Source organism: Drosophila teissieri, chromosome 3R (assembly GCF_016746235.2).
Source record: "Drosophila teissieri strain GT53w chromosome 3R, Prin_Dtei_1.1, whole genome shotgun sequence".
Taxonomy (NCBI): domain Eukaryota; kingdom Metazoa; phylum Arthropoda; class Insecta; order Diptera; family Drosophilidae; genus Drosophila; species Drosophila teissieri.
Window position 1 is genome coordinate 23,969,065 of NC_053032.1, and position 10,268 is coordinate 23,979,332.

The window sequence follows — 10,268 nt, forward strand, 5'->3', positions numbered from 1 at the left end:
TTTTTTTTATTTCCCCTACTTAAGTGTATCGTTAAACGATTGACATTTGCCGCCGTGTGGCCCTTAAAAAAAATATATATCGCGATAAATGTGAAATTCATGAGGAATGCCTGTCATGCTTGATTAGCTTTAATCTTATACGATTTGCACACTTGTTTGCTGCTATGCCAGCAATGCGTTCGTGTTGTACTTTTTGTGTTGGTTTTTTTTCTGTGCGACCACTTGATGGTAAGGGGGCTGGGAATAGGGGGGACTGCAGGCAGCTGAAGCGGCAGCAAGTTCAAGTTCAAATCACAGCTGGCCACAAAAGCTCCTTGGATAGCTGCAACCGCCAAAGTCGAAGCGATTGACTAATAGGCGATACTCTTCGCAAAAGGTATGGTCTTTATTAGATTATTTGCATATTCAAAACATTTTAGGAGCTTATTATATTATACATAGCTGTTTTAAGAGGATTAAATAGTTATACATTGTTTTGTAACAATTGTTCATATATTAATTACTTGGATATTGCGTAGATCTAAAATTACTAAATAGCTAACATTCTGCCTATACTTAACTTATTTAAGAAATTTTCATCACTTATAACTGGAAACTACCTAGCTAATTTAAATCTAGGGTAATCCCCTGCAGTCGGCTCCATTGTCGACGATCAGCCATTTGGCCAGGGTATTTGGGCATTGTCCAACTGGCCTTCCGCTCCGTTCTGTTCTCTTCGGTTTTTGCATTGTCTTCACTCCACGGCGAGAGGGTCAAGTTCAGATACAATTGCTGTAAGCGAGGCAATTATTGCGGCTAATTGTTGATTGCCATTGATTTATGCTGAATCAATTAGCCAATTGCCTTGCGCCAGTGTATTGGGTTTGCGGACTCGCTTTCTTTGATTTGGCCAGATTCGGCAGCAGGTTATCAATCACCGAGCGGCCTCAGATTTGGCCTGTCTTGACCAGTCCCCGGGTTATTGCCACTTTGAGGAATTGGATTTGAAAAGAGCTGCTTGTTTGGGCCTCAACTCTCAACTTGTCCGCACATGACAGCCGATAGCTGTAGTTTATAAATGAGCTTTTAAGCGGACTACTGCTAATTGCCAGATTCGATCTTCTCAGGTATGCCAAAAATAACGAGCTGACGCGATGTTCTAAGCATGATAATGACCACATCCTGTTGGGAAACTCGGCTCAACCATTTATCATTAATCATCCCCAACTTTCATTAGGGAGCTTTTGGGCTGCCACTCCCCGAAATCGAAAATAACCGCCATATCTCACTCCTCGCAACCATGAGGAAGTCGATCCGGCACAGGTGAGTCAAATATATCGGGGCGACAAGAACGAACGAGGCGGTCAGAAAAGCAAAAACAAAAAAAGTATAATCTCAGCGGAAACTGGCTCGAAAAAGGCAGCTGTAGTTGTTGTTGCTCGAGGGAGGTGAAAAGTGAAATGATTTCATAAATGACTGATATAATTAGGCACGTTATATGCCAATTAGCGGCGTGTTGAGGAAGCAACCTCTGCCGCCTTTCACAGGTGACACATCTTGCACCGTTAGCCGTACCCCGTCTAATTGTGCCCAAATGTGCATTTGAATCGCATCATTATAATTCCGAATCTGAAACTGTATCCGATGCAGCTGCATGCCAAAGTTCCTGCCGCATTTGCATTGGTAGTCGCAACATTCTCACGACCAGCGACCTTGACAATGACCCCCAAAAGGCGGCGCCTAACGCACGCCGAGGAGGAAAACTCTTGGCGCACTCGAACTGGTTTTCCTGCCCGATTTCCACCAGCTGAGATCCATGCGCCACAAGACCCGAGGCGTGAAGGCGCCAATGTGCGTGTGCAATAAGCCATAAAAACGTCTCGCACCATGACAAACGGGCTGTTTGTGGTGGTTGGCGTTGTAATCCGATCAAAAGCTATTAATATGCAAACTGGTTGGACGAGCGAATTATGCACCAAATTGGGGGGAAACTGTCCAAAACAATAATTTGCATTCATCAATTTTACAGTCTAAGCTGCACTTCCGCAGCGTATTTGTAGTTGGCTAAATTGTGCCACATTTATTGACAACAATAACCATGCACAAGTAATTGAAACCCCAGATAGCTGACCAGTACCTCAAAATGTCTGATCCATATTTTATAACTAATTTAAATTATTTATTACATCGACTGAAATGAATATATGTAAATTTAGTGACATATTGAGGCTGTTAACTGGTTGCATGCATGAAGGAAATATTTTATTTTACATTCCCTATTCCGAAAAAAAAACTTTATTTTCTAAAGATAAAATTCAACTATTTAAATTTGATGGTAATCTCCGATAACGGTTGATAGTTCGTTTCGATAACAGTTCAGCAATACGGCGTGACTCAAAATCGATGAGCCGCCGATAGTTGCTAATCACAGCAAGTGACTCACGGCTGCCCACCACTAATAGGCCGGCGAAAAAAAATAGTCTGCAAATATTATTTTCCGTGTATGTAGTTTCATCCAAGTGGGCCACCGAATGCAGCCATGACCAAACCGACGCGCGCACACTGTTCCCTGGCGCTGCTGGCGCTCCTCGTCGCCCCGTTCGCGGCGCTCGGCGAGGATATGCCCAGGGAGCCGGAATACATGAAGCGGGAGCACAGTCTAGTGCGTCCATTTCAAGGTGGGTAATTGGTCACAGGTAATGATGATATGGAGAGTACGTGTACCTCTAACGTGGCTTATGCCTCCTTACAGGCGTAGGCGTGATCCTGCCACACTGGGACTTCCTGGGTAACACGATGGTGACCAGCAACTATATAAGACTGACGCCGGACTTGCAGTCCAAGAGCGGTGCCCTTTGGAACTACTCGGTAAGCATGAGCGCTGGTCTCTCCCCGCGACTTTGGATGTTCTATAATTATTGTGTTTTATCCAAAGCCCGTGATGACTCGTAATTGGGAGGTGCATGTGGGCTTCAAGGTGCACGGCAAGGGATCTGAACTGTTCGGCGACGGATTTGCCATTTGGTACACAAAGGAGCGCATGCAAACCGGGCCGGTCTTCGGCAGCAAAGATCACTTCTCCGGACTGGCCATCATTCTGGACACCTACAGCAATCACAATGGTCCACACAATGTATGAACCGCAAGGCTTGGTATTTTCAATACCTATATTAATTTTGATATTTGTAGCACCAACATCCTTATCTCAGCGCCATGGTGAACAATGGCAGCTGGAGCTACGACCACGATCGCGATGGAACGCACACTCAGCTGGCCGGCTGCGAAGTTCGCTTCCGAAATGTGGAGTACGAGACGCTGGTTAGCATTCGATACGAAAACGACATTCTTTCGGTGTCCACAGATCTGGAAAACCGCAACGAATGGAAGAGCTGCTTTGTAGTGGCCAACGTGGAGCTACCAACGGGTTACCACTTCGGCATGTCAGCAACGACGGGTGATCTGTCCGATAATCACGACATCCACACCTTCAAGTTCTATGACCTGGACTCGAACGTAAATGTAAGTTCACATTTGTTTCGCAAACATCGGAAGGGGAGCAAGCTTCACTTTAGCTGTCTGCTATTCGGCTAAAGCGATAAGGAGTGCAAGGAACCCGAAAGCGGACTTAAGTTTCAATATCTGCGTTTATGTATAAATAGCTTGTTTTTAATTGCTGAAACTTGTAATAATTTAGCAGCTGGTGTTAAACACAGTGTTTGATTTCAAATCGTATTAATCTTTATATGACTCGTTAAAGATGAGTGTTATAATATTCATATCGTATTACTAAAAACCAGCTTTACTTTCTTGTTTCAATAACCCTCCACTTTCTTTCTTTCTTATTCGCAGCACGATGAGATTATCCGTCGCTCCAATATCATACCGAATGCCAAGACTTTCGAGCCCCCGCGCGAGCACAAGGAAGATCTCAAGCCGGGAATGTCCAACGCCAAGATCTTCTTCATCCTCCTCTTCGTGGTGGTCGTGGCGGCTGCAGTGGCCATCTTCGCCATCTCCTACTTCAAGGATCGCAACGCGCGAAAACGTTTCTACTGAGCTCCCTAGTCCGTCGAGCTAGTTCATTATAGCATCATGTTAGAAGTTTTCCGGACCTCAATTAAGCCCAACTTTTATTTATATGCATCCGTGACTGTATCCCATTTCTTATCACCCCTTTTAGTTTCCTTAATTTTTTCGTGAGAGGGTAAACATAATATTACACGTGTTGGAGAGTTAAATTTAAGTGCAAATTTTATAATCTGAACTATAGGAAAATTGAGACCGTGAGAATATTATTGCGTAGACAAGATTAAAAGCCACTAAACAAATGCATGCGCTTCTCAATTAACCAACCATCCGCTGCTAGTGCTGACGTCCAGCTAACATGGACTCAATCTGGCGGACCTGGTTACTGACAAATCGATCCCGGGCACTGATCTCCTGGCGCTGCCCCGGCGGCTCAACCTCCGACTCCAAGGCGTCGTTGGACTTATGCATGCCGCTCAGAATGCACTGCTCAAAAAGCGACTTGGATCGTGCATCATCGTCATCGTCGTCTAGCGAGTCATCGGAGCTGTAGTTCGGTTTATCGCCATCCTCCGTCTGCTTCTTTGACTGCCCATTTTCCCTGCACAGAGTGCTGGTACTGGCGTTCGCCAGGCTGGAACTGGTGCTGGCACCACTGGGCTGAGGTCGACAGCTTCCCGCAGCAATGGCCTATTAAAAGGGGGAACAAATTTTATAATTCAGATTGTAAAAGTTTGCAATATCTACATTCCGATTCCTTAATCCACCAAGACACTTGTTTTTGAGTGAGTGTCTCACCAAATGTTTATAAAGTGAAATATATCAAGTGTTTTGAATGAAGTGTAGTTTTCTAACCTGACTTAGAAGATTGCAGTCGTCATCCGAGTCCATGGAGAGTGAGCTTAGTGAGTCGCTTTTCTTCGGCGGCAAACGCGGCTCTGCCTCTCCCTGCACTGCACTGCGCCTGGGTGGAAGTTTGGGTGCCTGAACCTCTTCTGCAGTCCGCATGGGAAGCTTCAGAACAGGCCCAGCCTTAGCAGAGCCAACTGTGAGATGAGACAGTCCCGAAATGACCGAGAACGTGCAGGGACTGTCCTCGACATAGTACTTGCTCATTTCATCCGACACTGGCAGATAACTGGGCAATGCATTGCCACCGCAGCGCATCTTAGAGATTGCATCTTCTGCCGGCATCCGAGTGTCCATTCCGGGAACATCAGCTCGGGGCGCAGGCACTGGCTGCGTCTCATTTGCATTTAAATCATTCGGAATGGACAAAATGGAGAGATCGCTATTGCTCGGCGCTTTGGACAGCACGGCGGGAGTGTCTTCCGTGCAATAGCTACGAGGAGCATCTCCATTGCCGTTGATGTCATTTCCACGCTGTCCTCGAATAGCGTTTGCATTCGCATCGTCCATCATGCTCAGATTACTTAGGCTGGTGGCGCAAGAGAAGGCGGCAGGCGTGTGCTCCACATGGAATCTGTTCAACTTGTCCTCGAACACAGTGCTGGGCTTCTGTTCAGGTGTATCTAAGTTATTTTGTGTGGTCACTTTTCTGTCTCTTCTCGGAGATTGGGGCATACTCTGGGTGGGTGAATCGGGCAGCTCTGAGGGTGAGATTACACCACTCTGCATGCGGCTGTATTCACTGATCACGGATCCATTGTCCTCGCAGGCAACAGTTTCGTCGTCGCCTACCAATGAGTCCATAGAGCTGCGACGCGAAAACATTAGTGGAGTTTCTAGCGCGGAATCGATGTTTTGAGGCGTATTTCCGTCCGCTTGTACCGGTAGAACAGTAGGCTTCGTTGGAGTTTTCGGCGCCATGCATTTCTCCGGTTTCTCCGTGAGGCTGTTGAGCGAGTCGAAGCGACTGAAGCTGCCAGGAGTCCCTTCCTCACAGTAGTTTATTGGCCGCTCTGCAGTTTCCGTCTCCACTTCGGTGGTAATTTTCTGCTTAGCTGCTGAAACCGCCACCAGTCCAGGACCATTGCGCAGCTCCGTGGCCGAGGAGGACTTGGTCAGTTGCAACTCCTTACTTCTAATCTCATTAGTCTCCGTCTTCAGCTCCGGCTGTGCCGTCTGAGCGGATCGTCTCTCCTTATATCTAGCACTGAAATCTGTTGGCTGATCCAAGTCGATCTCAAAGGTCTTACTGCTATTGGGTTTGTGCTCCATGTACTTCATGGAGTAGTCAATGGGCTGCTCTTCTGTGGGTGTTACAATCTCGAAGGGATTCTTGGCTCCCTCCGACTTGGTTGAGTATTTAGTGGAATCGGATTTGCCCGAGTAAATGGACTCTCGGCTCTCACACTTTCTGTTCAGAAAGCCAGTTGCGCTGACTGTTGAAGGTCGCACTTTTTTAAGCGATCCCGTGGGATTTGAGCTAAGGCGAAGTGAGCTGAACCTCCGTGGCAACGTACCTCCATGGCCTGCTTCCTTGTCTAGGGGCAGGGAGCCACCATCACCATTGGGCATAAGCTCCTGGGTGGCCCTGAAGTTCACAAGATTTTTTAGAGCCGAGGCACTGCCCTCAGCAATCATGGAATTCTTGGAGCTGATTAGGGCCCGCAAGAGCGGGATGGCATTGTGGTCAATGAGATATTGCTGGTCCTCGGGACAGCGCGCCGAGAGATTCCACAGAGTTCCGCAGGAGTTGCTCACCACGGTAAGGCTCTCCGACTTCAACTGTTGCAACAGAATGGCAAGACAATTGTACCGCCTTAGGATTTGCCGGTACGGCTCACACACCGCAATGTGGCTGGAGACATTTCGTAGAATGCCGCCTGCATTTTCGATGATCTTAAGAGTTTTACTCGGACCTTCGTAGCTAAGCATTCCCACCAAAAAGGCCAGTGCTCCGTCTACTGCACAAAACTCCGCCTTGTTGGTGCTGCAGTGCGCCGAGAGATTCCAGAGGGCTGAAAGTATGGCCTTGAGAGTATTCTCATTCTTGTTTTGCATAGCTGCTCGGGCCAAGGAGGTCACGGTGCCCAGCTCGTTGAAGATAGTCTTCATATGTTTGTCCGCGCGCCAGGAGAGATTGCGAAGCACACCAGCAAGAACCTAAAGAAATCAAAGGTAATTAAATTACGATCATTTCCTCAGTCTCCTAAATTAAACGCACCTGAAGCAGTTCATCCGGAGCCGTGTTTAATTGCGCAATGACCACCTCCATAAACTGCCGCTGACCGCACAGATACGATTTGTTATGGACGTTCTCGTCTCCGAAGGTGAGATTCGTGAGGGCCATTAGGCCATAGCTCCTCAGGGCGTTGCACTGTTCCCTACCGGTAGCCGGTCCGTGGACCGCATGATCGAGGTGAACCAAATTGGGAATTGCCTTGAGGGCTCCCAGTTCGCACATAGTTTGGCGGTGCTCCTCATCGAAACTGGCTTTCATCAGGAGCTTCATAGCAGCCAGCGGATGCCGATCCTCATCATCTGCGATGGCCTCACCGCCGCTCTGCAACTGGGTGCGCAGAAAGTTACAGTAGTCGAGGATCTGGTCCAGCAGGCGCAGCATCTTCACCTCCCGCTGCCGCTCCTTCTCCTCCGGATTATTGTGCACGATATTGTGCAGCGCCTGGCTGGCGTACTTCCTCGCTGTGGAGAGGCCTTCGTCGTTGGCGTGCAGAATCTGCACCAGGAGCTGGATGCAGTCCGAACTGCGCAGGGCGGTGCATGTTTCCGGATTTCGAGACAGCTCCAGGAAGTTGCGCGTCAGCTCCAGGCGAGTAGCGTCGCTCTCGTTTAGCGTCATTACTTTGAATGTATCCTCAGCTATAAGTGCATTCAGATAGCAGGGTTTCTGAGAACAAACCTATACAGCTTTGCTTCTGGAAGAGTCCTGTTGCAAGGTCGCTTCAACAGGTAGTTCCTTTCGATCTGAGATCCTCGATCTTTGTTCGAGATGGCCTGCGTTTAAGCCATTTTCCAAGCGCGCAGGCTCAGCGCTCCAGTACTACCGATTAAGCTGGTTTTTAGCTAGTTCTAGCTTAGTTCAATGATGAGCCGAAGTTCTTTCGCAGCAAGGGATTAGAACAAATGTAATATTTATTAAGAAGCTCTTAAAATATTACTTAAATAATAAAAAAATACTGTATGTTATTAATCAGATAAGTTTATCTTTTTTAAGCAGCTATATTTTCCAAGCGACTGTTGACAACTCTGTCCCGCTTCAGGACTAAAATAACAATCGATATTCAATCAATGCTATCGAGATCCAAGACCTAATTTTTAAAACTAAAAAAAAAGTATTTGCACAATTTAATATTGCATCATTTGTGGGCTACTTTCTACAACAATATTTTTACAATATTTTTTATGACAAATTTTGCTACTCCTTTAAAAACAATAATATCGAGTATTCATCAATACATTTGTCCATCTCTAGCGAACCGTTACGTCACGTCAATCAGCTGTTGCTGGACGCAAAATTGTTTCTGCCGCAAAATAATGAACTTTCTGAAAAAGGTGAGTTAAATAACAACAAAAAAACCATTTACATGGTAAAATAAACTAAAGTCCATAACAGTTGGTGCCCCAGGTGGCGACCGAGGTGCAGCAGCTCAGCCGGTCAGGATTCCACACCAGCTCCGTGTGCTGTCGCGTGCAATCCGGGCGATACCGCATAACCACAAAGCGAAACAGGCCGCTTACCTATGAGATGGCCAATCCCCCGCATTTTATTGGCCACCGTAAATCGTGGAACTCATGGAACACATGTAAGCTGTGAGAAAAGTTTATTAAGCAACCATGCTGATGGTACTCCTCTCTTAGCCACGATGCAGGATGCCCTGCGTCCGTCCCAGACCGCCATAGAGGATGTGTTCATCCGCAAGTTTGTCACCGGCACCTGGCACGCCCTCGTCTGCTCCGAGATCATCATCAAGCGGCAGCACAACACTATTAGGATTGCGGCCCTTATTCGGCAGGCGATAACCCCGCGAAAAATGTACTTTCTTATTGGCTACACGGAGGAGCTGCTCTCCTACTGGATGCAGTGTCCCGTGACCATGGAACTGCAGACGGTGGGCGATAAGAAGGACGTGGTCTTCAAATACATTTAGTTGCTTTTGCTATTTACATGTCCAATATAAAAGTGTAGATTAACTTAGTGAGTGTACTCGACTTCGCTGCTGTTGTTTTGTAGCGATTTGATGGCCTTGTTTACGATAATAACACCATCGAGATCCTTTACCTAAGGTGAATTCTTGATAAGTTATGGCTTAAGAAAGGGCTTTTTATTTACTTACAGTTTCTATCAGTTTTTTGACGTCTGCTAAAGATGTTTGCTTTAGTATCAAAGTCCTTATGTCCTTGACTAGTTCTACAAACAGGAAAACAACAATCTTCCGGGATCCTCCGCATACTTTGTCCCATATCTTGACCAAATCAGTTGTGCAGATGATACCAGCAAAGCAGGTTATGTACCAGTTATCCACCAGCGTTGAATCAGCATCAAACAGGCCGAGTAGCTCCAGGTGACTATAAGGAGTAATCGAAGAAAATCAGTTAAAGTACCGCACTAACCAAATGCAAACCCACTTGAGCAAAGCCAGATCTTCGCGTTTCAGCATATTCTGCGTTTGTTCCTTCAGCTTGGCGCACTCCTTCTTCAGTTCGCGGGTGTACTTGTAGAATCCCTTTGCTATCCAGTAGGTTTCCACGTCGTCGTTGAATATTTGCAGTAACGTGCGCACAATCTGAATAAAATGCATGTCGTCCGCCTGGAGACTGGCACTAGTATTGCCATGCCACAATCGATTGGACTCCATCAGCCACATGGTGTGCATGTCCTGCTCCTTCTTCCTATGGAGTATGACCTGCTCCTTCTGTGCACACCGGAGCACAGTTACAGCTCGCAGCAGATCCTCGTACATTTCGCGCCTCTGATCGCGTATATAAGCCGTGGACGCTTTGTGAAGCGGCAGAATACCCATAACCAGGGCCCACAGATAGCTCCTATTGTTCTTCGGCACCGTGTAGTTCATGCAGAACTGCTTCAGCTTACTGAGGTTGCGGACGTCATCCTGCAGAAGTTTGTTCAGCGACTTTTGTTCCTCGACGCTGTTTATTTGGCATTTTTCGTAGTAGATGGATCTGAAGTTTCTCTCGTCAGTATTTGTGGTCATTTTTGCGTTTATTATCCGAACAATAGGGATGGGACTCCCGTCGATGACCGCAAAGTGCAGTGAAATGTCATCACCGACGCGATAACACCCTGGCAAACATAAAACCATTAAATTAAAACCCCT

The 10,268-nt window shown here is 46.9% G+C and overlaps 4 protein-coding genes across 4 annotated transcripts; 2 read left to right on the top strand and 2 right to left on the bottom strand.

Annotated features, from left to right (window-relative positions):
- The first annotated feature begins 2,419 nt into the window (after positions 1–2,419).
- LOC122618872 (vesicular integral-membrane protein VIP36) lies at positions 2,420–4,149 on the top strand. Its single transcript, XM_043795467.1, has 5 exons — positions 2,420–2,657; positions 2,732–2,847; positions 2,915–3,112; positions 3,169–3,498; positions 3,829–4,149. The coding sequence occupies exons 1-5, from the start codon at positions 2,519–2,521 to the stop codon at positions 4,033–4,035; spliced, it is 990 nt and encodes a 329-aa protein (XP_043651402.1). The 5' UTR covers positions 2,420–2,518; the 3' UTR covers positions 4,036–4,149.
- Positions 4,150–4,334: 185 nt separating this feature from the next.
- Positions 4,335–7,989, bottom strand: LOC122618870 (adenomatous polyposis coli protein). Its single transcript, XM_043795466.1, has 4 exons — positions 7,832–7,989; positions 7,136–7,773; positions 4,861–7,074; positions 4,335–4,695 (listed from the first exon to the last, which is right to left on the bottom strand). The coding sequence occupies exons 2-4, from the start codon at positions 7,769–7,771 to the stop codon at positions 4,342–4,344; spliced, it is 3,204 nt and encodes a 1,067-aa protein (XP_043651401.1). The 5' UTR covers positions 7,772–7,773; positions 7,832–7,989; the 3' UTR covers positions 4,335–4,341.
- A 412-nt stretch (positions 7,990–8,401) lies between these two features.
- On the top strand, positions 8,402–9,123 carry LOC122620700 (28S ribosomal protein S24, mitochondrial). Its single transcript, XM_043798295.1, has 3 exons — positions 8,402–8,484; positions 8,546–8,735; positions 8,791–9,123. The coding sequence occupies exons 1-3, from the start codon at positions 8,467–8,469 to the stop codon at positions 9,078–9,080; spliced, it is 498 nt and encodes a 165-aa protein (XP_043654230.1). The 5' UTR covers positions 8,402–8,466; the 3' UTR covers positions 9,081–9,123.
- LOC122620699 (TBC1 domain family member 7) lies at positions 9,061–10,179 on the bottom strand. The gene is made up of 3 exons (XM_043798294.1): positions 9,559–10,179; positions 9,267–9,498; positions 9,061–9,211 (listed from the first exon to the last, which is right to left on the bottom strand). The coding sequence occupies exons 1-3, from the start codon at positions 10,143–10,145 to the stop codon at positions 9,125–9,127; spliced, it is 906 nt and encodes a 301-aa protein (XP_043654229.1). The 5' UTR covers positions 10,146–10,179; the 3' UTR covers positions 9,061–9,124.
- Positions 10,180–10,268: the final 89 nt, after the last annotated feature.

What these genes read in the sequence shown, in the direction of transcription:
- LOC122618872 (XM_043795467.1), top strand. Translation starts at nt 2,519, where the DNA reads ATGACCAAACCGACGCGCGCACACTGTTCCCTGGCGCTGCTGGCGCTC. An exon ending in TCTAGTGCGTCCATTTCAAG is followed by an intron (nt 2,658 to 2,731) that starts GTGGGTAATTGG and finishes GCCTCCTTACAG; the next exon opens with GCGTAGGCGTGATCCTGCCA. An exon ending in GTGCCCTTTGGAACTACTCG is followed by an intron (nt 2,848 to 2,914) that starts GTAAGCATGAGC and finishes TTTTATCCAAAG; the next exon opens with CCCGTGATGACTCGTAATTG.
- LOC122618870 (XM_043795466.1), bottom strand. Translation starts at nt 7,771, where the DNA reads ATGACGCTAAACGAGAGCGACGCTACTCGCCTGGAGCTGACGCGCAAC. An exon ending in CTCCGGATGAACTGCTTCAG is followed by an intron (nt 7,075 to 7,135) that starts GTGCGTTTAATT and finishes TGATTTCTTTAG; the next exon opens with GTTCTTGCTGGTGTGCTTCG. An exon ending in ACTGCAATCTTCTAAGTCAG is followed by an intron (nt 4,696 to 4,860) that starts GTTAGAAAACTA and finishes CCCTTTTAATAG; the next exon opens with GCCATTGCTGCGGGAAGCTG.
- LOC122620700 (XM_043798295.1), top strand. An exon ending in GTGGAACTCATGGAACACAT is followed by an intron (nt 8,736 to 8,790) that starts GTAAGCTGTGAG and finishes CTCCTCTCTTAG; the next exon opens with CCACGATGCAGGATGCCCTG.
- LOC122620699 (XM_043798294.1), bottom strand. Translation starts at nt 10,145, where the DNA reads ATGACCACAAATACTGACGAGAGAAACTTCAGATCCATCTACTACGAA. An exon ending in GAAGATCTGGCTTTGCTCAA is followed by an intron (nt 9,499 to 9,558) that starts GTGGGTTTGCAT and finishes TACTCCTTATAG; the next exon opens with TCACCTGGAGCTACTCGGCC. An exon ending in TCAAAAAACTGATAGAAACT is followed by an intron (nt 9,212 to 9,266) that starts GTAAGTAAATAA and finishes AATTCACCTTAG; the next exon opens with GTAAAGGATCTCGATGGTGT.